The 25,655-nt window shown below is 42.7% G+C and overlaps 1 protein-coding gene across 1 annotated transcript in view; it reads left to right on the top strand.

The window, feature by feature from the left end:
* STX6 (syntaxin 6) overlaps nucleotides 1-25,655 on the top strand; it is a 44,611-nt gene that overhangs the window by 15,807 nt on the left and 3,149 nt on the right. The window contains exons 2-7 of the mRNA XM_018060677.1: nucleotides 1,865-2,034; nucleotides 3,834-3,928; nucleotides 14,540-14,602; nucleotides 17,465-17,590; nucleotides 18,812-18,918; nucleotides 23,083-23,177. Coding sequence (XP_017916166.1) covers nucleotides 1,865-2,034; nucleotides 3,834-3,928; nucleotides 14,540-14,602; nucleotides 17,465-17,590; nucleotides 18,812-18,918; nucleotides 23,083-23,177 — 656 coding nt within the window. The remainder of the gene's footprint in view (nucleotides 1-1,864; nucleotides 2,035-3,833; nucleotides 3,929-14,539; nucleotides 14,603-17,464; nucleotides 17,591-18,811; nucleotides 18,919-23,082; nucleotides 23,178-25,655) is intronic.

Genomic DNA, 25,655 nt, shown 5'->3' with positions numbered 1-25,655 from the left:
GGGGTCTTCAGTAATTTTGAAAAGTGCAGAAGAGCCCTGAGACTGAAAGTTTATGGATCACTGCTTAAGAGTTTTAATTCCAGCATCATACAGTCTGTTGGTGGTGGAGAATGTGGTATGCTCCAGCCTGAGACTTCTAGTTTTCAAAAAGCAATTCAGAATTCAGATTTCGTTTATAGAACTGGTAATTTTTATGTCCTTTAGAATGAGATGTATCATCTTAGATAACTTTTTAACTCTGCCTTCTATTATCAGAGAAGATATTCAACACAATTCAACACAAACTTCCCTTCACCAAGTACTTCATATTATGGGAAAATGTATGCCCTTTTCTTTACCAGATCAGCCAGAAACCTCAATAAAGAGTAAAAATAGTAGATTTGCATCTCAGTTACTTAGTCCTTCCTCTTTTTGTCTCAGGTAGAGTTTCTCTTTAGCACTGAAAGCCTAGGGCTGATGTGAGAGGAACACTGAGGGGACTTGCTTAACCCACGAACTGGTTGTGAACGTAGTAGGCTGTTCGTGGTAGATTGATTGTGGGCCACATAGCTCAGTGAGTTATTCAGCGGGATCCAGTGTCTGTAATTCTGTATTTAACATTCAGCTTTTTAGTTCTCATCAGTATTCACAGTCCAAGATATTATAAGGTACCTTTCTTCATTTTGTTAGTGCCGTCTCCTCTGACACTTGAAATGTCAGAGGGAACAGGATGCGTGCAGTTCCCTTTTTTAAAGCCATAGGCAACAAGCACACTGATTGAACACCCAGAAGAGTTGGTTAAGAAATCATGGAAGGATCATAACAGATATCTTCGTTTAGGAGCATGAAGGTTATAATCTTTGTACACAAGAGACCATGATTATAAAATGACTCCTTTTTGGCTTTTATACATGGTAGTGTTAGATTATAACATGTAATAGTAGATATTGGCCCAGTGGTGGGGAGAAAGGATTTTAAGACCTTGCGGCTGTATCTGTAATCTAAGAGAAAATAGACCATAGTACTTAATGGCCTAGTCTCACCCCCTGTACTTGAAGCACACTAATCTTCAGTGCAGAGTAGAAAGTACAATAGAGATATTTAAAGCTAATACTGTTGGGGAATCTTCTAAAGAGATTTTGAATTTTAAAATGTCTCAGGTTAAAATACTTACCTTCTAAAAGCCAAGCTGTGTAACAGTAACTCTTCTATCTACCCTTTTTTACCCCCCTTTCACAGCAGTCTTCCTAAGGAAAAGACAGTTGTTTTAGAATCTTCATCTGAATACAAATTACTTTGCACCAACTAGCAGCATGTGTGAATGTTAATGGTCCTTTAGTCAATTTGTATTATAGCTTCTTAGATTGCTTTTAAGTATGGTCTGTTAGAAAAATTAAATTTTGTTCTTTACAAAATTTAAAGGACACCCTGGTGGCTCAGACAGTAAGGAATCCACCTGCCAATGCAGGAGATGCGAGTTTGATCCCTGAGTTGGGAAGATCCCCTGGAGAAAGAAATGGCAACCCACTACAGTATTTTTGCCTGGAAAATCCCACCGACAGAGCAGCCAGAGGTCGCAAAGAATGAAACAACTGAGCGGCTAGCAGTTTGACTTTACGAACAAGCTTGATGTTATAGCTGCTTAAGTGGTGGCTGTTTCATTTTGAAATCAACTGAAAACATAATACTCAGACTGTTATTTTTAAATTTTAAATTTTGATATTTGTCCGTGAAGAGCCTTCTGTAACAACGTAGAAACACTTTGGGGAATGGTGGTTCATTGCTGAGGGTGGGGTCTGATTGTAACGATTAACATAAGTCTTGTGTTAACTTGTTCATAGTAAGTGTTGTCTCATTTCTCTCCTTTCCCTTTACCTGGTTACAGAGAGGTTCAGAAAGCAGTCAACACTGCACAGGGATTGTTTCAGAGATGGACAGAACTCCTCCAGGACCCATCCACAGCCACAAGGGAAGAAATCGACTGGACCACCAACGAGCTGAGGAACAACCTCCGGAGCATAGAGTGGGACCTAGAGGACCTCGACGAAACCATCAATATCCTTTTCTGAGGCATCTGTGCCATGTGAGGCAGACAGACAAATGGACAGGTTTTCCTTCAGATGTCTCAAATACATAGATTAGATGTTGCCTTTTATCATTGATGTCGCTCTTATTTGTACCATGGCACACTTAAAATCATTGCCCAGGAGGCTAAGGTAGAATCATCAAATTCTGCTTCAGTGCATGACAGATTCTACAAGATAGAGGCCGCATAGTGCAGTGGCTTTGAGCTTGGACCCTGTAGTCAGACTGGGTGTTCAAGTCCTGCCTCCGCCAGTTGCTAACTGTGACTCTGGGCACTTTGCTTTTCAGTAGAACGTTAGGTAACAGTTGTACCTAGCTCATACGATTGTTGGACGTTTATCAGGTAAAGAGCTTAGGATGGTGCCTGACCCAGTGAACTTTCTTTTTTGTTGTTGTTGAGTCATGCAGCCTGTGGGATCTTAGTTCTCCAACTAGGGGTCAGACTGTGCCCCTGCATGCCTGCATTGGAAGCTCAAAGTCCTAACCACTGGACTTGCATGAAGTCCCCACAGAGAGCTTCTGTGAATGTTAGCTGTCATTATTTTGAGGAGGTGTATACAGACCAATGTCATACATTGGTAATTAAAGATCAAAAGAAAATCCTACCCCAGACTTTCCTGTTAAGTGCTAGTGAGCATTAGAGAGGCATCTTGTCCCATGAAACTGCACTTACTAAAGCAGATCTATTATGCCAAGTCATGCTATTGATGTTAAGTAAGTTCGCTGATATGATGGATGAACCAGGGAACTGTAAAAGTTGGATTACATGGCCGTTTTTTCAACTGGAAATATTCAATCATAACTTTAGATTGAAGATATGCCATTTGCTGTTCTGAGGCCTGTTTTGTTTTTTGAGTGTAACAAAACATAAAGGAAACCAGATTTTGTCAGGATCAGTCTATAGTCAGCACACAAGTTCATATAGAGTTGACTTGTGGAGTGAATAATTTCTTTTCATCAAAATGACCCTGGGGCACCTTTTAAATTATTAAAAGACAGATGTGTTCTCTAAAACTAGTAGAAGAGAAATACGTGAAGGGGTGGGAACAAAAGCACCCTTACAGGGAGATATGTCCTACCTCGTGATAGGAGGGAAGAGAAAAAGATTGGGGGAGATAGAGAAATTGTGAGATAAGGAGAACAAAAGTTTTAATAGATATTCGTCATTCAGCAAATAGTCATTGAGTGTGCTATGTGCTGGACATCTTGCTAGTTACTGATATTGGATTGATAAGCAAAAGTGTACCAACCCTTGTAGAACTTATGGTGGGGATGGAAGGGGGCTTGGAGGAGGGAGAACAGACATTAGTCACATAACATCACAAGTGCATCCTTACAGATGATAAGAGATGAGTGCAGAGAGCCATGGAGTGACCCAGGGTCAGGGTGAGAAGAGCAGGGAAGCCTCGATTTCTAGATTAAAAAGCAGAGTTAGCATCTTGACAGAAGCGGGATGGCAAATGAAAACAGCTTGCAAAGATGATCTGGAGTCAAAACAGTGGCAGGCGTGTGGAAGAGCCTAGCTCAGCTGTGGCCAGACACCCATGGGTTTGTAGTGAACCCAGGCAGGTCACCTCTGCCTTGGGGCACAAGGACCCTTGTATAGCTGTGGGCAGAGAAAGTTTGAGGATGATCAGTGTAAGTTGACTGTGTGTTCAAAAATTGGGCCAGATTTTATTGCTTACTTGTGAGAGATCTGTGGTTTAACACTGATGTTGGTTGTTAGGTTTTGGCTGATGAAATTGCTTTACCTTGACTTTTTGACCCACGCATAGTTGAAGCAAATCCTAGGAAATTCAACCTTGATGCAACCGAATTGAGTGTAAGAAAAGCCTTCATCACAAGTACTCGGCAGGTTGTCAGGGTAAGGAATGAAATCTTATTGTATTACTTGTACAAGAAAAAGTCGGACCACTCCAAACTCTTTCCCTTAATGTGAACTACTAGGTCAGCTCTGAAACTCCTCCTTAAATGAGTTAAATGACAGTTTCCACATATAATTTCTCTGATAGAAAAGAAATCTGATGTTAGTATCATCAGGCTTATTTCTCAGAGCAAAAATGAGGGAGTAGACTGCTGGCTTTGGGAAGGTTATTGTGTCCTTCCTGTCCATCCGTCTCACTCTTCCAGACCAGTTGTCTTTTTTCCTCTTTATTTCTTAGTATGCTGTGTTGCTAGACAAAAAGAACTGCTATGGTAGAAACCATTTGGTTTCCTGATTGATTGGTAATCACTTTGCATTGTGAAGAGTGCTCTTACTGGGTTTGGATGGCGGCCTCTTCTACCATCTGAATTGCTTCTGGAACTCTTGCAACCCAGTTACTGACATTTCCATATACAACTGCTTGACAGCCTTTCGGGAGTTATCCAGAGCAAGCAAGCAATCATCAGCCCATAAGAAATCAATCCAAGGGGAAAAAATCTTTAGTCTCAGATTATTTAGATATTAACCTATTGTTAAAAAGACCTAAGAGAAAATAGCATGTACGTGAAATATCATTAAGATATGTTTGTATTTTGAAACTATATGGCTAAGCCAGTTGATTAGCATAACTAGATGTAAGAGAACCAGCTGTCTTTAACATATGTACTAGAAAGCAGCTTCCTTGAATAAAAAGACTTGGGATCATACCAGTGCTAACATATGGCTTTTTAAGAGTCATCTTAGGCAGGAACCTTGCTATGTGTTTGCCAAAGACTCCATGTCATGTGATTTCCTTTTGAAATTATTTCAAATGGTAGGTTATCACTGAGCTTTAAAAGATTCTTGTTCCTTGCTTTGCTCGTTAGTTGTCTTTCTGTATCCATATACCTAAAAATTGTTTAGAAATAAACCCATGTTTTAATGGGGCGGTAACCTTTTTGGATCTAGGAGCCTCATCTATGGGTTTCTCTGGTGGCTCAGTTGTAAAGAATCTGCCAACCAGTGCAAGAGACTCAGGAAATGTGGGTTAGATCCCTGGGTTGGGAAGATCCTCTGGAGGAGAAAATGACGACCCACTCATGCATTCTTGCCTGGAAAATCCCATGGACAGAGCAGCCTGGGGGCTACAGTCCATGTGGGGTAGCAGAGACACTACTGAGTGACTGAGCATGCATGTACACCCCATGTGCACAGTGAACATTTGGGTTAGGCATTCCTAGTCCAGAGCCAGTTCAGAGGATATTCTGATAAGGAAGCCCTGTTGTTAGGTGGTATATTGTTTGGTAAGGTAAACAATTTTCGAGTTACTTACTTTATAAATATAGCATGTGCTTTTTAAATTTTTTGTGATAGGTTTTTCTGAAGATGACTTCTGTAGATGTTGATATTTAAATGATGCCTTGCAGTGATGCATATATTCTTTAATCATTATATATATTCTTTCTGCAAGGTAGTACTTATAAGTTCTGCACATTAAAATTCAGAGGTCAATACAGAAAAGTTAAGTGAGTTGGTATAATTGAAAGTGTAATCCAAACTTTATTTTCTAGTATTTGAAAAGCTTTTTAAAGTACATTCTTTGAAATAAGTATTCTAAATCATCTATACTTCACAATATTGCAGAGTCTTTTAGAGTTGAGAGCTAAACTAGACTCAACAGTGTGATCCAACTGAATGTTTTAGAGTTTTTTGTCCTTCTTCTAATTTGAAATGTGTTACTATTTGCCAGTGGTGGGTTAATAGTACCTAACTGATTCAGAAAAAGCAAGAGAGTTCCAGAAAAACATCTATTTCTGCTTTATTGGCTATGCCAAAGCCTTTGACTGTGTGGATCACAATAAACTGGAAAATTCTGAAAGAGATGGGAATACCAGACCACCTGACCTGCCTCTTGAGAAATCTGTATGCAGGTCAGGAAGCAACAGTTAGAACTGGACATGGAACAACAGACTGGTTCCAAATAGGAAAAGGAGTACATCAAGGCTATATATTGTCACCCTGCTTATTTAACTTATATGCAGAGTATAGCATGAGAAACACTGGACTGGAAGAAACACAAGCTGGAATCAAGATTGCCGGGAGAAATATCAATCACCTCAGATATGCAGATGCCACCACCCTTACGGCAGAAAGTGAAGAGGAGCTAAAAAGGCTCTTGATGAAAGTGAAAGAGGAGAGTGAAAAAGTTGGCTTAAAGCTCAACATTCAGAAAACGAAGATCATGGCATCTGGTCCCATCACTTCATGGGAAATAGATGGGGAAACAGTGGAAACAGTGTCAGACTTTATTTTGGGGGGCTCCAAAATCACTGCAGATGGTGATTGCAGCCATGAAATGAAAAGATGCTTACTCCTTGGAAGGAAAGTGATGACCAACCTAGATAGTATATTCAAAAGCAGAGACATTACTTTGCTGACTAAGGTCCGTCTAGTCAAGGCTATGGTTTTTCCTGTGATCATGTATGGATGTGAGAGTTGGACTGTGAAGAAGGCTGAGCGCCAAAGAATTGATGCTTTTGAAGTGTGGTGTTGGAGAAGACTCTTGAGAGTCCCTTGGACTGCAAGGAGATCCAACCAGTCCATTCTGAAGGAGATTAGCCCTGGGATTTCTTTGAAAGGAATGATGCTAAAGCTGAAACTGCAGTACTTTGGCCACCTCATGCAAAGAGTCGACTCATTGGAAAAGACTCTGATGCTGGGAGGGATTGGGGGCAAGAGGAGAAGGGGACGACAGAGGATGAGATGGCTGGATGGCATCACGGGCTCGATGGACGTGAGTCTGAGTGAACTCCGGGAGTTGGTGATGGACAGGGAGGCCTGGCGTGCTGCGATTCATGGGCTTGCAAAGAGTCGGACACGACTGAGCAACTGAACTGAACTGAACTGATTTTTTGCTTCTCTGATTTTAATAAATTCTAGTTGAGGTTTTGTGGAAGAAAAGGAAGTGGTAATTGACACTTGATTTTTTTTTTTTTTGAAGCATTGTATTGATTCAGTATTGTTACATTCAACTAGACAATATTTGTATCCAGAGCTCTCTGAGTTCCACTTCAAGGACACTGATAGCCTGGGTTCAGAGAGTTAGCACAAGACCAGGCTCAGATTAGGACTTTGTACACCACAAGTTTATGCAGACTCCTTTGTTACCAGTATCAGTTAGCTTTCATTCAGTTGCTGAACGGAATGCATTTTGATGCATTTGTGCCAATTGTGCTTTCTCCTTTGGGCAGGCAGTGATACGTTATACATTTTTTGTAGCTATCCTGTCTGAAGAACTAAACCTTTCTCTGGGTTTCTTCTCAATTAATGTCCACTGTTTTTGCTTTTTAATAAGCCATTTTTATATAAAAAGTCTTATGTATGTTTTTCCAAGTGTCTCTTTAGTTTGTGCAGTTTTTATTAAGTCTTATCAGCAGTTTTTTTTCTAAAGAAAGCAAAGTGAAGTGAATTCGCTCAGTCGTGTCCAACTCTTTGCGACTCTATGTACTGTTGCCCCTCATGCTCTTCCGTCCATGGGGATTCTCCAGGCAAGAGTACTGGAGTGGGTTGCCATTTCCTTCTCCAGGGGGTCTTCCTGACCCAGGGATCGAACCCAGGTCTCCCACATTGCAGGCAGACTCTACCCTCTTGAGCCACCAGGGAAGCCCAAAGAAAGCAAACATTCATGTTTTTGTGGATATAGCCTTGGTATTTTTGAGGTAATCATTTTTACATTTGTAGAGTTGCCTATATATCAGAGATTTCACATGTGATATATTTGTGTTACGGAGATCTATTGCAGAAGTGACGTTGGGTTAACTTAATAGTGAAAGGTTTTTGCAGTCAGTGGCAAAATAGTGACTAAGAAGTGAGAAGACATGAGTTCTAGGCTCTCCTGAGACCTTAGTAAATTTTCAGCATGGCAAGTCATTTAGCCTCTCTGGATCTTGGTTTTCTGTAACAAGTAAATGATCCTCACTAACAGTCTGCAACTTTTTGAACTTTCAAAGGCAATCAGAACTATAGCACCCTCTCCCGAAAATCCAATCTCTTCAAATCTAAGAATTGTTTATAGTCAGTTATAAGTCATGATAGAAATGGCTTTGGTTAATCAAAAAGAGTGAGGCATACTGTGTCACTACAAATGACGCCGGGATGTGAGTCCTCTGAGTGGGAAGCACTGGGATTTACAGTGTGTTATTCACTCAGCTTGGAAGATGGTGCAAAATGGGAACAGCATACACAGGAAGTTGTTTCATTTATTTGTTGTTTTTTTGACAAGTGATCCATATTTTATAAGTATTAACTGCTTCTTGACTGCTTATTCTAAACTTCTTATATTAGAAAGAAGATGAGTTTTAATTACGTTTTTGGCATGACAGGTGTTACGAAATACTCAAAACTGTTTAGTAATGTAACTTAAAATCCCAAATCCTAATAAGAAGGTGATCTGTGGCATGGTATCTGGCAGTTTTTACCCTGCATAAAGAAAGGACCATCCTGAATGTGAAAGCCACAGCTCTTTGCCGTCTGTGATGCCAAACTCAGGAATCGCACCACACAGCTATTGAGGTCACTGACTATCGGAGCTAACAAACACCCACACATACACACATATTTTATTAAGCGGAAAACTTTAAAATGGGAACTTTTAAATGTGTATTTCATTAAAATAATGCATGCCCATTTTAAGGGCTTCCCAGGTGTTGCTAGTGGTAAAGAACCTGCCTGCTAATGCAGGAGACATGGGTTTGATCCATGGATTGGGAACAGCCCCTGGAGGAGGGCATGGCAACCCACTCCGATATTCCTGCCTGGAAAATCCCATGAACAGAGAAGCCTGGCAGGCTACAGTCCATGGGGTCACCAAGGGCCAGACCCAACTGAAGCGACTGAGCACACGCACACATATGCTTTTAAAGAGAATTAGAAGAATTTTACAAAAAGAAAAAACAGAAAAAGAAACCTAAACTCAAAATACAACGCAAAACCAGAACTTTGTTTTATTTGTACATAGTTGTGATTATACTATTATGTAATCATAAGCGTTTTTAAGTTTTAAAATTAAAAATAATCTGTACTTTTTAAAAAATGCAAATAATTTTGGTGAATAAGAAAGGTGAAAATGTGCCTCGCCTCTGTTCTGTAATTCCACTGTATAAAAATAATCAGTTTTATATATTTTTTCTAGCCATTTCTATAAAATGAAATTGAAAATATTTTTTAAAGAAATGACATTAGTCTGTAATTTTTTTATATGAAAAAATACTGTGGACATAGTTTTCTATCAATACAGATACATGCTGTCTAATAGAAACACTAAAGTACAAGCTGTCTTTAATTTTCTAGTGGTCATATTTAAAAAATAAAAAGAAACCAGTAGGGAGAAGGGGGCAACAGAGGATGAGATGGTTGGATAGCATCACCAGCTCAATGGACGTGCTGCTGTTGCTAAGTCACTTCAGTCGTGTCCGACTCTGTGCGACCCCATAGACAGCAGCCCATCAGGCTCCGCTGTCCCTGGGATTTTCCAGGCAAGAACACTGGAGTGGGTTGCCATTTCCTTCCCCAGTGCTTGAAAGTGAAGTCGCTCAGTTGTGTCCGACTCTTAGCAACCCCATGGACTGCAGCCTACCAGGCTCCTCCGTCCATGGGATTTTCCAGGCAAGAGTACTGGAGTGGGGTGCCATTGCCTTCTCTGTCAGTGGATATAAGTTTGAGCAAAACTCCAGGAGATAGTGAAGGACAGGGAAGCCTGCTGTGCCGCAGTCTATGAGATCACAAAGAATCAGACACAATTTACCGAATGAACAACAAACTTAATATATTTTATTTAAATTAGTATACCCAGAAGACTGTTATTTAAACATGTAATCAATATAAAAATAATTGAGATTTCTATAAAGTTTAAAAAATTTTTTTACTAAAACTTACAAATTTGGCATATATTTTATATTTAAGCATATCTCAATTCAGAAGTGAACTTTTCATTGGGGATACTTCATCTGTATTTAGAGTTTATAAAACTTACAGTTGAAAAGGTTGATTTACTGGAAAATACCCAGATTTTCCAGACATATGTGAAAGTTTTCCAGTAACTAAATTTAAATCTAAATTAATTAAAATTAAGTCAAAAGTTTAATTCCTCCGTTGTACTAACTCCATTTGACATGCTCAGTGCATAACCGTAGTTGGCTGACGGCTATTGGACAGAGTAGATTTAGAGTATTCTTTTTCATAGTTGCATACTTTATTAATCCCCCACAATGACCCTATAAAATACTATCTTATATAGAAGAAATAAACACTTTGAAAAATTGAGTAATTTGTCCAACCTTGCATAATTATTAAAAAGCATAACTAAGCTTGAACCCAGGTCTTTGACATGAGAGGCTATGCTCTCTTCTCTAACCTGCTTCTATTACGATTTGTTTGATCATTGACCCTGTTGGTACATATTTATGTGATTAATTTTTGGCAATTACAAACCATACTTCAGAAACTATCTCTGTGAGCGTATCCTGGATATTTAAGTACTAAAAAGTTCAATGAAAATGCCCATTTTAAACACAGATAAATATTTTCAAAGTATCGAGACCTTATCAATGATATTTCTTAATAGCAAACTGCATATTCTGTATTTCCTAATACCTTAGGCAACACTAAGTAGTGTTCATCTTTTTCATCTCTCCCACTCTAACCAGGAAAAATATTTCTTAGCTTGTACTTCTTTGATTATTAATGCGTTAGTACATCTTTTCATGTTTGAGCATTTGTATTTTTCTGTGAATTGTTCACTGAACTCTCTTCCTAAGTGTAATATCTGATACATGATATTACATTGTATGGGTTTGCTATCAGTTACTATTCTCTTGCTTGGATATGATGCTTATTTATTCTTTCACATTATAATTAAAACTGCGATATACATCTTTGTATATCTGTTTTGGTATGTATTTTATATTATTTCCTTAAAGTAAATCCTATTAGAATTACTAGGTCAAGGCAGTGGATATTTGTTACAAATATCAAAACTGCTAATACAAAATGCCAGATTTATTTTCAGAGGGTTGGTTTGCCTTCTAGCCATTGTTCAGGAGCAATAGTTCTTTTTTTTTTTAACATTTTAATTATATAACAGTATAGAAAAGTATATACACCCCACGTATACAGCTTGAAGAATTTATAAACTGATCACAGCCATGGAAGCAACACCTGGAAGCATTCCGGAACATTCCCAGCAACCCCCAGAAATCCTCGTGTGTACCATTACTTCCCCCTCACTGTCTTACCTTCTAAGAGCAAAAATGCATTCTACAGATAATGTTCAGAGTTCAACTAGAACTTCAAAGTTACTTTTCCCATACAGGTGTGCTGCTATTTTTATTATGCAAGTAATATTCAATAGGGCGCTTCCTTGGTGGCTCAGATGGTAGAGAATCTGCCTGCAATGTAAGAGACCCGGGTTCCTCCCATGGGTTAGGAAGATCCCCTGGAGGAGGGCATGGCAACCCACTCCAGTATTCTTGCCTGGAGGATCCCATGGCCAGAGGAGCCTGGCAGGCTACAGTCCATGGGGTCACAAAGACTCGGACATGACTGAGTGACTAACACACACAGTGTTCAGTACTTTTAAAAGGTTATTATAAAGTGTATTGAATGTGGTTTTTTAAATATGTTTTTACTTATTTATTGTGTTGGGTTTTAGTTCCACCATGCAGGATCTTTCGCTGGGGCACATGGACACTAGTCGCGCTGTGCAGGCTCAGTAGTTGGAGTGCGCAGGCTCAGTAGCTCCAGGGTATATGGGATCCCAGTTCCCGGACCAGAGATTGAACTCACACCCCCTGCATTGCTGGACCACCATGGAAGTCCCCCTAAATGCATTTCTCAAAAGCGTACATCACCCTAGCCAGTGAGCAATTCTGATACTTGCTTTGTGTCATTATTGACATACACTAAATAAGTGAGATTATACTATTCATATTGTTTGATTGAAAATCAGAATGTCATCTTAAACTCTAATTGATAATTAGAAAAGGAATCCTGCAGTCCAGGAGGTAATAGCATACTGGTCTCCTTTGAAGGCGTCTAGAATTTGTGTGGATCAGAGCCTGTCAAACAGCTTCTCGTCTGGGAGACCTGTTCCTTAAAGTCTCATTTAGTAAGTAGTTCTGAGTAGGGGCTAGGGACCTGCATTTTTAATAATACCTCAGGTGACTGACTCAGGTAAATCTCAAACATTCAAGAAATATGGCTTATATCACCATTTCTCTTATTTTAAGTATGCCAGTGTCTGGATCTTTATGGTGAATACTTTTTTTTACTAAGTAAATTTTTTCTCTGTTTCTATGGGTGGCATTCTTTTTTTTTTTTTTTTTTCTTTTGAGGTTTGTGAACAGATTAACTTAGGTAAAGATTCCTAGAATTTATGGGTTAACTGAGCACCCTCAGATGCCCTACTTACTTGCCCAATATCACGTCCAAGGGCTCCTGTGCCCTCCTGTTGAAGGCTCCCACTGTCAGGGCACTTCTTTCCCATCCTGGACAGCCCTTGAATGTGTGACAGTAAGATGATCTCTTCACTTCTGCTCTGCTCAATTGCCAGCATTTTTCCCAATGAATAACCAGAGTGATCTTTTACAACATGACCCGGAATACTCCACAGCCCTTCTCAAAATACTTTAAGGCTTCCCATTGCCTTAGAACAGGGGCCTGCACTCTGTGGCCCATGAGATCTAAGAATGGTTTTACATTTATTTTTAAAGGGTGGTTTAAAAAAAACAAAACATGACAAAGGCTGAATATTTAACATCTACTTCTTTACAGGGCTAGTGTGCCAATCACTGCCTCTGTATAAGCTCTAAGCACCTTGATGGCCCTTGCCTGTTTTGGTCGCCCGTGTCCAGCTCCCAGCACGCAATGGCTCCTTCAGCAGCGAGTCTCCTCAAAAGCTAAACCGTTGATTGAGCCATTTTGCCTGCAGGCTTTTGAGCTTGCTGTTTACTTTGCCTGGAATTCTCTGGCTTTGGGCTTGTTCTAGGCCCTCAGGTCTCGATCAGATATCATCGCTGTCTTTCTAGAGTGGTGCTCACCCACTGGATTGCAGCCCCATTGACTCCCTTCTTTCCAGAATGGTCGTCACCTTGTTGAAGTGTGTGTGTGTGATTGCCATTTGCTGCTGCTTGTCTACCGTGACGTGAGCTCTGTCAGGCAGGGGCCCTGTCCGTATCATCACTGCTGTGTGTGGGCACGCAGCAGTCAGTATCTGCTGAAGGAGGGACCGGGCACACTGAAGGTTGCAGCGAGGTGGTTATCAAACTTCCCATAGGAGGAATCAGGAAAGCTGTGGCACCCTCATCTACCTGTCCCTTGTCACGCGTCCTGCAAGAAGTTTGTAAAAGCCTAATACGTCAACGTTTGCACCTCTAAAGTAGCCTATGAGCCAACAGAAAAGAATATTTTGGCATCCTTTTTTTTTTTTTTTAAAGAAAACTTACAGTAATCGTGTACTTAGCTGGAATATTTTAAGGTGTATTGGGTTGTAGTTACATATGCAGCTGATGGCTCATATTTAATAAGATGTTTTGCAATAGATTAAGTAATGGGTACATTCTTTTTTCTTTCCATACAAAATTTTTTTTATACCACTCAAGAAAATACTCGTGTTAGAAATAGTCCATATGTCCCATGAATCCAACTCAGAAATAAAGTGACCAGTTCATCACTATTTGAAAGTATTCTCTGGTGTTTAATGGTAAGTATACTTTAAAGTATGCATTTTTTTTTAACATGTATTATACTTTAAGATGGGCTTCCCGTGTAGCTCAGCTGGTGAAGAATCCGCCTGCTCTGCAGGAGACCCCAGTTTGATTCCTGGGTCAGGAAGTTCCCCTGGTGAGGGGATAGGCTATCCACTCCAGCATTCTTGGGCTTCCCTAGTGGCTCCAATGGTAAAGAATCCCCCTGCAATGTGGGAAAGCTGGATTCGATCCCCTGGGTTGGGAAGATCTCCTGGTGGAGGGCATGGCAACCCATGGGCAGAGGAGCCTGGTGGGCTACAGTGTGTGGGGTCGCAGAGAGTCAGACACAACAGAGACTAAGCACAGCATATACTTGAAGATACGAGCACTGAACACAAGCTTTTGTGTGTATACCCAGGATTGCCATTTACTGGCTGTGTGACCTTGAGAAAGTATCTGAATCTTCTTAGATCTTAGTCTTGTCAACTGTAAAATGAAGGTAACACCAGCTTCATAGGGTCATTGTGGATGGATCACATAGTGATCTTATGTGTGTGTGTTTAACAGGGTTTTGGCTGTGGTAGGTACCCAGAAAATACTTTCTCTTTCCTCATATTTAAATTTAGTATCCAGGTTACCTCTTTTTAAGGGGATGTCCTTCTCTTTATTTCCTTTATTTTTGAGACTGAAAATAGAAGGCAAAAAATACTGTCTTTTTGTTTAAAAAGTTAATATTGAATTATGTATATTTTGCTAATGTGCAGAATGTTAACCACAGTTTTGTTTAAGGATGTTCATTTGTTTTCTGGTCTTCTGCTTATCTTGTTAGGACATGAAGGATCAGATGTCAGCTTCATCTGTGCAGGCATTAGCTGAGAGGAAAAATAGACAGGTGAGTAAACGTTGGAATATACAGTATCACAGAAAATACACAGATACGTGGCCTTGACAAATTCTGACATCCATGTATCATGTCTTCAAGCAGAAGACCTTGGTGCTGAGCCCATAGTGAGGGCAGCAGCCTCCCCCCTCCCCCGCCACACCCTCTGGTTCTCGCCTCTGGGCTCCCGTTGCACGCTCTGTGTACCTCATAGCCCTTGCCACAAGCCATTTATTCTGCACCTGTGGAGCACGTTCTGTGTGCCAGGTGCTTTGTTAAGAGCTGTAATTGCTTGCTTGCTTGTCATTTTCTCTGCTGGACCTCAAGCTTCTTTGTGAGTAGGGAGGGATTGTGTCATGGTGTTTCTCTTCTGTTTTTTTAGATTTCTAGCTGCCCATGTGTAGGATGCTCTAGACATTTAATGACTGAAACTTTACATAAAGTAGTTGAAGAAACTTAAATATGTGTTGAATCTTTCACTGTTTCATGTATCTTTTTATTTCTTTTTTGATGTGAGGTCCAGTTTTTGTAAGTTATTACAAATAAATTATGAAACCTAATAAATTTCAGAAACCAAAGCCCAGATACTGACACATCAAAAATAAAAGCTACAAGACACTCAGTCCTTGAATTTAGTCAGCTGATAATTGAAGAACAGCTCACCATTTTTAATTAACTAGGAATCAGTAGTTTATGATACACTCTTCACTTTATACCTGTAGGTATTTCTTGACCCACTTAAAGGGAAGAGGACTCTCTGAATATCTTCTAGCTTAATTTTCCTGTTTTCTTTCCCCACATGCCACTTTCCAAGTCACTGTTGGTTTTTTTCCCCATCCACCCAACAGTGCAGACAGGAAAAGATGTTAGCTAGCCATCCCATCTGGCGCTGACTCTTGGAAAAGCCAGTGAACTAACATAAATAAAACGTACATTTATGCAGAGGCTTCCTGACTGTGGCTGGGAATTTTGTTTCAGGCGATGAGTGAAATATCTTCGGGCTTCCCAGGTGGCTTAGTGGTAAAGAATTCACCTGCCAATGCAGAAGACTTGGGTTTGATCCCTGGGACGGGAAGACCCCCTAGGAAATGGTAACCCACTCCAGTATTCTTGCCTGGGAAATCCCATGGACAGAGGAGCCTGGTGGGCTAGTCCATGTGGTCGCAAGAGTCGGACACAACTTAGCAACTACACTACAACAAAATGTCTTCGAGTCACAGGCATTCAAGGAATGGAAGGTGGACAGAGTCCACCTCACGGCTGTTTCCAGCACCGGGTGCTGGGCTGATCCTCGCAAAGCCAAGGCCTCCTGCTTTGGCAGCTATACTTGGGCTGGTCCCCAGTGCTCTGGGCCCTCTCTCCATCTTCTTTCTCACTAACCAACTCCTGGAGGTCAGACCAAGGGGATCTCGACAGCTTCACGGGTAACTCTTAACAGCATGCCATATGCCTACCCAAGTGTAGACCATGGATAAGCTAGGAAAAAATAGCCATGACTGTGGCCCCAGGAGCTCTGGTTCTCTATCCATAGCCTAATGATGCACTGTAGACTTTTTCTGACCTTGAAAAAATTGTTACTAGGCCCCAGTATCCACCATAGACTCATTAGAGTCTTTGCATCAAAACGAGCAGGATCCTTTCAATCTTAACAGCTCTATGACCAGGTGGAGCAGAAGCATCCCCCCAGAACGTTATGTCTGCTCTACACCAGAGACAGTCACCATTCAGACTCTTGACTAAGGCTCTGGGCTGTGGAAGTTCTCAGGCATCCTGGTCCTCTTCTCATATCTGCCCCAGAACTCAACATACATCCTGAACTTCCCTGAATGTAGCCTCTGAAATGTGGCCATTTGGCCAAATTCATGTCTGAAAGTCAGGCAAGGCTAGTGTGGCTATTGAGGGGCTTTGCAGACAGAGAACCAAGGAATCAGGTAGACTTTTAACAGTTCCAGAGCTAAAGGGTACCTGGTAAGAAGTTTTGGCAGCTCTACAAGATAGAAGAATCCTCGCCACTAGCTTGGTCCAGTTCTTTGGTTAAAAAGGCTTGTGGGGATCCCAGGCAGGGTCAGCTTACATTCCTGGCTGGCCTCTTCAGTGAAGGAAAACATTCCCAAACTTAACCTTTTCTGACTACAGAATTCCTCAAATTCATACTAGGAAACCCAGCCCTGGCATCTGGGGGCCCGGGTGGAGCCAACCCTGACATCAGGGCCAACCCTTGCTTGGGTTATCAGGGTCAGGCCCCCACTGTGGCCGTGCTCCCTGCTGAAGCAACCCCTGATCCATCTGGGAAACCTCTAGCCTTTTAGTTCAGCTGAAGGGCATTGGGATTCATCTGTGGGTCACACTGAGCAGACACTGGTGGTTCTTGTGCCTTCACTGCATGAGGGACTATGACTTAGTTTCTTGTCACTTTAGGGAACTATCTCCTCCCTCCTCTGAACACCAAAAATTTCCTTGCTCATACTTAAATAGAAAGGACTCTAGATGTCTGGAATCAGTTAGACTTGGACCTTCAACAGGTCTCCAGTGAAATTCCAAGGGTGCTAGGAAGAGCTGGTCCTGTGAGAACAAGTGCTTTACGATCCACAAAGCAGTGCACAGAGGGGCTTTAAGATTGCTTTAAAGTTGACTCTCACTTGCATTTTTAATGGGACAGAGCTCTTTTGTGAGTCCATAGAAAGTGCCCTTCATGGCATTCTCTGATTTGTACTCCGCAGGCACCAACCTGCACCAATCCATAAAAAGCTGATCCCTGGAAAGACAGCTCATGAGCAGTGGGAGGACTCTTCATATCATGGTGATGGGGCCCTTGTTTAGTGAGAGTAATGGTTTGTCCCTCCTGCCCTGCTGCCCCTGGCCCCGCTTTCACAGGCCCTGCTAGGAGACAGTGGCGGACAGAACTGGAGCGCTGGAACGTCGGATAAATACGGGCGCCTCGACCGGGAGCTTCAGTTGGCCAACTCCCATTTCATCGAGGAGCAGCAGGCACAGCAGCAGGTACCTGAGTGCAGGACGGGGAGGTGGGAGGCCCAGCACTACCCTCCCCACTGCTCTGCCAGCCAGGGCCCTGTTGCTAATGACAGGCAGGAGGGGCCAGAGCTAGCCCCACAGCTGCCGGAGTCTACCTGTGTGAAGGTTGCTTACATAAAGGGTGTTTAAGACACCCTTCAGAGCATGACAGTTTCAAGAGAACCAAGCTTGATTAGACCTCTTAGGACAAGCAGACCAGACACCCACAACTGACAGAGAAGGCCATTGATTTAAAAGCACAGCAGCTTCTTCCCCAGCCTCCACTTCTGTACTCAGCTTTTTGTTCATTTCAACAAAGGCACTTTGAGAAAAATTGAGTCCTTGTTTTTTCATTGAAAATGGTTGTTGGTTCCATTAGACGTAAAAAATCATTGCTTGGTGGAGGTTAAGGGGTAGAAGGAAAGGTTGATTACATTTGTGTGGTTGCTTTTGATTTGTATTAATTAAAGGAAGCTAATAGTAAAGTGTCTGGGGATTTGAGCATTACCACCCCATCAAAACTATTAGTTCTTAAATACTGTGTTTTATATATACGTGTTGATCTTTTTCCATTAGCACATCAGCTTAACCATTTGTCTACTTAAATTGCCATTAACCAAGCGAACTTTTTTTTTTCAATGAAAAGTGAGGCTACTGCAGCACAATTAAAAGTAACTTGTGCTCAGAAGTTGCCTGCAAGGTAGCTTACTGCCGCAGAGCCTCCTCGCACGTGTCCTTGAGGAGGGAGCAAAGGACTCTGTGTGTGTAGTTTTCCCATGTCCAGAGACCTGTCAGACTTTCTCTTACAGTTAAGTTGTGGCCAGCTGTTGCCAATTGAGACCCTGACCCTGGCAGCGGGCTTCCTCTTCCCAAGCATCCCCACGTGTCCGTGGTCACTGCACAGGTGCTTTTGGCCATTGTCTGTCCCTTGCTGGACTTCAGCCAACCAGGGTAAATCTCTCTGGGTGGTTTCAAGCCCCGCTGACTGTTTCACAAGTTGGATCAGCAGGGGATATCAGTAGCTTGACAGCCCAGCCTTTTGAGCAGCGTGTTCTCTGAGGCGGACGGTCTGGTCCTTTGATTTCTGGGCTTTGCTTCTGAATGTGAATTGTCCCGAGTTGGCAAAGAAGCTAGCAGCTGCTCGAGTGCTGGGCTTGGAACCAGGTAAGATGGATTTTAATTGCTTATTTCCCATTTCTCTGGCACCAGCTGATCGTGGAACAGCAGGATGAGCAGTTGGAGCTGGTCTCTGGCAGCATCGGAGTGCTGAAGAACATGTCCCAGCGCATCGGAGGGGAGCTGGAGGAGCAGGCCGTGTGAGTACTGGGATGCCCCTCTTGCCGCAGAGAGGTGAAGGAAAGAGCCATCTTAGGAGACCCCTGAAGAGCCTGCCGATTACATGGCTAGTAAAGCCGAAAGCTGTTTTGTTTCTAGCTGCATCTTCACTCTGTTTTACAGATTAGCCTCTCCAAAAAAGGCAAATCCGTCAGATACAATTTTCAAGAAGGTTTAGGCAAAGTTATTAGTATTTTTAAACATCTGCAAAAGAGGTACCAATTCCTCTGAACAGCTGACTTCAAGTGTTGCTGTGAATAGGAATGTGAAACTGTTAGGGCTGTGTAAGCTCCATGGAGGTTTTTTGTCCCAAAGAGGATAGAACATGGGCTAACTTAACTTCATCATTGCATGCCCTTCCTGCTGTATTAAATGGAACTTTTTGCTCTGTATCTTAAATTTTGATTTTTGGGGGGGGAGTACAAGTTTAATTCCAACTAATAAAAAAATCTTCTCCTACAGTGAAAAAGTCTTCTAGAAAAAAGCACAGGAAAAACATCTGGATTCGTTTTTCCTTAAGAACAATCTCTCTTTGCACTCCTAAAGTATGACACCAAAACCAGAATTCTTAAAATATGCTACCTTTACCATTTCACAAAATATTTTTTCTGGGGAAAAAAAAAATCTAGTAGGATATTTCAGAAACTCTCCTACCTTGATTTTCTGTTTAACCGTATGGATTCATTTCTTACAAATTCAAACTGGACATCTTGTTCTCCTGGGAGGCCTCAGGGTGGTCCACAAAGCAGCCAAGAGAAATAGACAGGGTTTCTGCCATCAAGGGTTCACTGCTCACTGAGTGGAACGGATATTACAGAAATGGTGCAAGTCATGAAGGGTAACAGAAGTGGAGGGCTGCCAGTGGGGGGAGTGCGTAGTGCCTTGAGGGCCCTAACAGCCTGAACTGGAGACCTGACTCAGTCTAAACTCCCTGAGAAGAGAAGAGAGGTTTAACTGGGACTGAAGAATAAGTAGAAGGTACTAGGTGGGGTGGGAGGAAAGGATGAGGGGAGGATCTCCTGGAAGGAAGAGTCCTTGTAACGATTTAGAGGTGATATGTGCACTCAGCAGAGAGGTTTAGTGTGTCTAGAGCACGGGGGTTGAGAGGGAGGTTACAGGAGTCAAGTCAGGGAGGCAGAGAACAGATCAGGGAAGGCCCCAGAAGCTACGGTAAGGAGTTAGGACTTGTCATTCAAAGGGCAATGGGAGACACGACCCCAGGGAAGGTTGTATTAGTAATGCCATGATCAGGTTTATGTTTGGGGGAGATCTGTCCATCTGTGGTTTTGATGGTGAACCACAGTGGAAAAGACTGGAAGCAGGGAGGCCACGTAGGAAGGTGGCAGAACAGGAGCTTAGGCATGCAGCTTAATTTGTCTGAAATGCATTCTTACCCTAAAATTCACTATGCGGATGGGAAAGAACTAATTATTTGAGCAGTTACATTGGCTGGGTAGATGATAGAGCCTGGCAGACTTCCAGATAAAGATGGTGAACTGAACACAACCTCTTTATCTCCGTTCCTACTCTGAAGTCCACTAGAACAGTAACAGAGGTTTTAATTTGTATTTAATGGCATAAAATCTATGGGGACATAGAGCTTGGAATAAGAAACAGTGACCTTAACATTTTAGCTCCTGGAAAGCAGAAAGATGAATGGTGCCCAACTCAACAGACCTGAGAAAACGGGGTCCTCGGTGAGCAGAGGGGAGAGCCCAGAGCAGTGTGATTGAGGCCCCGGACCCCCAGCTGGGAAGAGCATGTACTCACTGGTGACAGTGGGAATCCTGGATGTCGACCTTATCCAACCAGGACACAGTTCTGTTGGAAGGAGGGAAGGAGGAAAAGAAATGGGAAGGATGCAGAGGTGGGGAATGGAATGGAAGGGGGCTAAGCCCTAGGCTTTCACTGTGCAGAGTCAGTGGGATCCGGACACTGAGCCGCCAGCATGTAGCTTCAAAAACTGGAAAATACACCCAGAGAATAGTGGAGGGGCTGAAAGCGGTGGCCCTCGGGGATGGCGGACAACTGTGGTTTTTTTACAAAAGGACTGATTGGCTCTACAAACTATGTATGTATGTAACTCTAATAAAAATAGGTAAATTAAAAGGAAAAAGTGGGTCTTGCACTTAGACCTGTGCTGTCCAGTACAGTAGCCACCAGCCCCCACATGGCCATTGAGTACATGAAATGTGGCCAGTCTAGACTAAGAAGGGCCCTGGGTATAAATGCCCACCAAGTTCTGAAGGCCTTAGTGTGAAAAAATATAAAATTGCATATTGAAATGATAGTTTTTTTTAGGTATATTGGGCTAAATAAAACAGGTTATTAAAATTAACTTCAGCTCCCTTTTTTAAAATGCGGCCACTGAAAAATATTAAGTGGCATGTGAGACTCACATTGTATTTCTTTTGGACAGCACAGAGCTAGGCTAGAAACCTGGTTCTTTTCATTTTGTTGTCCTTTAGTCACTAAGTCGTATCTAACTCTCTTTTGACCCCAAGAGCTGTAGCCCTCCATGCTCCTCTGTCCATGGCATTTCCCAGGCAAGAATCCTGGAGTGGATTGCCATTCCTTCTCCAGGGGGATCTTCCTGGATCAGGGATCGAACCTGCATCTCCTACATTGGTAGACAGGTTCCTTACCACTGAGCCACCTAAGAAACTTGGTTAGTGCGTGGTTAATGCGTGTCCTTGGCCTGGAGGTTGGATGACTTACCCGTTTTTGTCTTGAGTAAGAAAGGTCTTACACAGTACACAGAGGTAGCTCTTGTTTATCAGCATTTGCCCTGTGTGGATAGGTCTGCCAGCTGCAGGGCCAAGATGCTACCGGAATCTAAAATGAGCTAAAAAATGTTTTAATTTGAAAATTCAGGTAAGGGACAAAGGCTTGTTGGTGTAGTTGCCAACATGGGGGTCATTTAATGACTTAATGAGGAGTTGGCTGCCTGAATCCTGCAGGGCTCTCAGGTGCCTCCTGTGGGCCCAGACCCAAACCGGGAATGCTCGCTGCCCTTGGTGCTGCCAGAGGAGCGAATAAAGCCTTGTCAGTAAGCCCTCTGGTTACTAATTAGTATGTCATATTCTAGCCTCAGCATAATCATACATTAATCCAAAGTTGAATAGTTTGGAATGCTTAGTAATTTATGAAATAAACACTGGTGGTATGAGTATTGTGGTGTTTTCTTTCCTAGCCACACCTTAGGCAACAAGCAGTGTGAGCCTCAGGGAGCTGGTTCTCTGTGCATGTAGACGAGGCGCACGGAGTCCAGTCCTGAGGCTGCCTGGCTTTATGGTAAAGCACGGGGTGGCTTAAAGCAGATGATGATGTGATCAAAGTACATTTCTTAACTCACGCTACTGTGAAGTGCTTTGTGTGGGGCTTCCCTGGTGGCTCAGACAGTACAGAATCTGCCTGCAGTGCAGGAGACTAGTGTTTGATCCCTAAGTTGGGAAGATCCCCTGGAGAAGGGAGTGGCAACCCACTCCAGTATTCTTGCCTGGGGAATTCCATGGACAGAGGAGCCTGGGGGGCTACAGTCCATGGGGTCCCAGAGAGTCAGACATGACTGAGCAACAAACGCTTTGACTTTTATGGGAACCCTGTTGATAGGATCGCCTGCTTTTACAGATAAGGGTCCCTTGTCCAAAGTACCAAGTGGCAAAGCCTGGTTGTCTGATTCACACAGCCTTCTTTCTGCTACACTGCACTGCAGCTGAGTTTGTATTATTGTATGTTCAGGTCCCTGTTGGCCTTGGCTGCAGTTCTGCAGTCTAGAAAGCTCTAAAAAAATTCACAGCAAGCTCTTGTTACAGAGGAACCTGACTTGAACTGACTGCAGCCATGAATCCTCATAGTTTTCTTTGCAGAAATATTAGCTCGGGTGTTTGAAGACAGCCCCAGACTCTGCTGGGGGTGTTGGCTAATACACAGTGTATGTAACTGACTACTTTTTCAGATTTCCAAAATTCCGAAATCAAAAACAGATATGTCCCAAGGATAAAAAGATTGGGGGCTCTGAATCCCAATGTTGTCTGTTTGGTGATTGCGAAGACTGAGGCGCAGATCCCAGGAATTTAGCTCCATGGGCACTGTGTCTGGAGCGGTGCTGAGCAGCCGCCTCCTGTGTCTGCTTGTCCTTCTAGTATGCTGGATGATTTCTCTCACGAGTTGGAGAGCACTCAGTCTCGACTGGACAATGTGATGAAGAAACTTGCAAAAGTATCGCACATGACCAGCGGTATGTATGTGCTTTGAAGCTCCAGAATTCTTACTTAATTCGAGAGACACAGTCTAGGGGGTGTCTCATGGGTGCGCTTGTTCAGATCCCTTTCCTGTGGCACATTTTTGCTAGACTTTGGGGTCAGGAGATGGAAGACTAGCACACACAGGCCTGGTCTTCGGCTTGTGGCCTTCACCTGGGAAGAGCCTCGTGGTCCCCACCATGCGAGGCTGGTGCTGACGTTTCTTCTGGTGGAGTAACTTTCTTTGCACTTACAAAATCGTTCATTTTCCTTTTTTCCTATTTCTTTGCCAAAAGAGGGAATTGGTTTCCCAATTCCCAACTAGTAAGAGCTAGTTACTGTTTCTCCTGCACTGACTTTTCACTGAAGGAAAAACCTCTACATTTCAGAAGAGGATAGCCTTGCAGATCTCATTTAAACTGTTTTTATTTGAATCCGTAGTGAACTATTCCAGCAAATTTGTACCAGGCAGGGGATGAAGAAGTAACTTTTTTCAAATTACTGTGTAGGAAAATGTGTACCAGTGACTATTTTTTGTTACTACAACCTATCTTCTCTAAGAGAAATGACATCTTTTTAAATCAGAGAAAATAGAGTATCTTTTTTTCCTCTATTTGGTGGGAGACTCTGGGTGAAGGAAGGGACTGAGGCATCCTTCAAGGTCACCTAAGTGCTCTTGAACCAGAGCAACCCCTCCCCCATCAGAACATCCCCTGTGTCTTGACACCTTTCTTCAGTTGATTTCCTCTTGTTACATCTGTATGACAGAATCTAACAGTCCACTCTTGCCTTTTGAGGCAAAATTTAAATACAAGTGTATATTTGCTTTTCAGCTGTTTAACTCATAGTCAAGTTACATAAGACTTCTCTTGGGCTCTGTTTCTTTTATATATAAAAAAATAGGATGATGCCTACCTCTCAAGGTCATCAATAATAATTAGTGTACAGATGTTTAATAGTGTCTCTCATGTATTAGTACATAGTAAGTGTTTGTTTAAAAAAAAAAAGGGGGGCGGTAAGACAGGCAGAAGATGGCCCTGGGGGGCCAAGGACCTGTTACACTTAAGACAAAGGGAAGCTCCTAGACTGGTTCCCTTCCTTCTCTCTAGGGGCAGATACGCTTCATGCTTCTAGTAGGCTCTTCATTGCCTGCGGCAGGCCCCAGCTCACTTCATCTTCCACACATCTAAAGGGAGTTTTGTGAAGTCCTCTCCCCGCTTACCTCTGTTCTCTCTTCTTCCACCCCTTCCCTCTTTTTTTCTCCTTTAAAGGAAAAAAAAAAAGCTTTTTACTGCAGTATTATATAACCAGTTTCAACCAGGTCTTTCACTAGTGTCTGTATTAGTGGCAAAGTCAAGTGGCTGCTTCAGCACCGGTTTGGTGGAGAAGACAGTGTAATGAAGACGCACTGCGTCCTTGTCTCCAGCATTCTGGGAGTAATTTAGAAAAGAACTTGAATTGTGATCAGCCGCTCCGTGTGTATAAACAGCACTGAAGTCTGCTCACGCTGTCTTCTACTTTTTCTCCCCCCAAAAAAGTTTGGGGAGCAAGTAAGAACTTGAGGTATGTCCTGCCATACCTCAAGAAGGAGAGCCAGGGAACAGAGCATTTACGCTGAAAGGCCCCTGGGTTTGGACAGCTTGCCTGTGGCCTTCATTGTAATATCTGCTCCCCAAAGAGAGCGAGCACAGGGCCTCCTCCTTGGCTGTGCTGGCTTTGATTTGATGACGGGGCCGTTTGGTGTTTGTCTCTGTTCTTCGTAACTTTTGGGAAAGTTCACTGCTTTTTGATCAAGCCTCCATATAAAGAAAGAGTATCAGGACACACTGCGTGTGATTAGGCAGTTAGTGAACGCCCGCGTTTCACAGGCCTGCAGAGGCGAGACCCCTGCCCTTCCCGAGGCTGGCTGCTTTCCTGGCAGAAATCTGCCAGGGTGCCATACTTACTTTTTTGAATGACCCAAGAGAGACACTGGTCTTGTCATTCTCCTACCCCAAAGAAGTATGTTGTTTTGAGTGGATACCCAGGTTTTCTTCCCCTCACTTTCCAAAATTCTGTTGTTGGTCTTTTCTCTTTAGGGGAGGAGACTGTTGAGAGCTGGAAAATCCTGTAGAGGCCCCTTTGGGGTTCCGCGCCCCACCCCTCCCCGCCACCTGACTTTCTGAGACAGGTCCAAGCTTGCAAAAAGGCTGGTTAGGACCTTTCACTTGGGGTCACAAAAACCCTTGTGGTTAGTACCCACCCCTTCTGGGGAGAAGTCTGCCAGGGTAACACAGCTCCCTGGGGTCACCCAGTTCACACTTCATAGAAGCAACTTACCACTTCAAAGGAAAGTGGATTTAAAAGCACATTCCTGGATTGTGCTGGCTTGTGTGCTCTTTGATGAAAACCCCTGTTTAGTGCAGTTGCAGAAGAGAAAGTGATTGGAGGTGGGAGGAGGGCTGGGTAGAGGCTGATGGGAAGCTGGTTCACTG

Source organism: Capra hircus, chromosome 16 (assembly GCF_001704415.2).
Source record: "Capra hircus breed San Clemente chromosome 16, ASM170441v1, whole genome shotgun sequence".
NCBI lineage: Eukaryota > Metazoa > Chordata > Mammalia > Artiodactyla > Bovidae > Capra > Capra hircus.
This window is presented reverse-complemented; position numbering and strand designations above follow the sequence as displayed.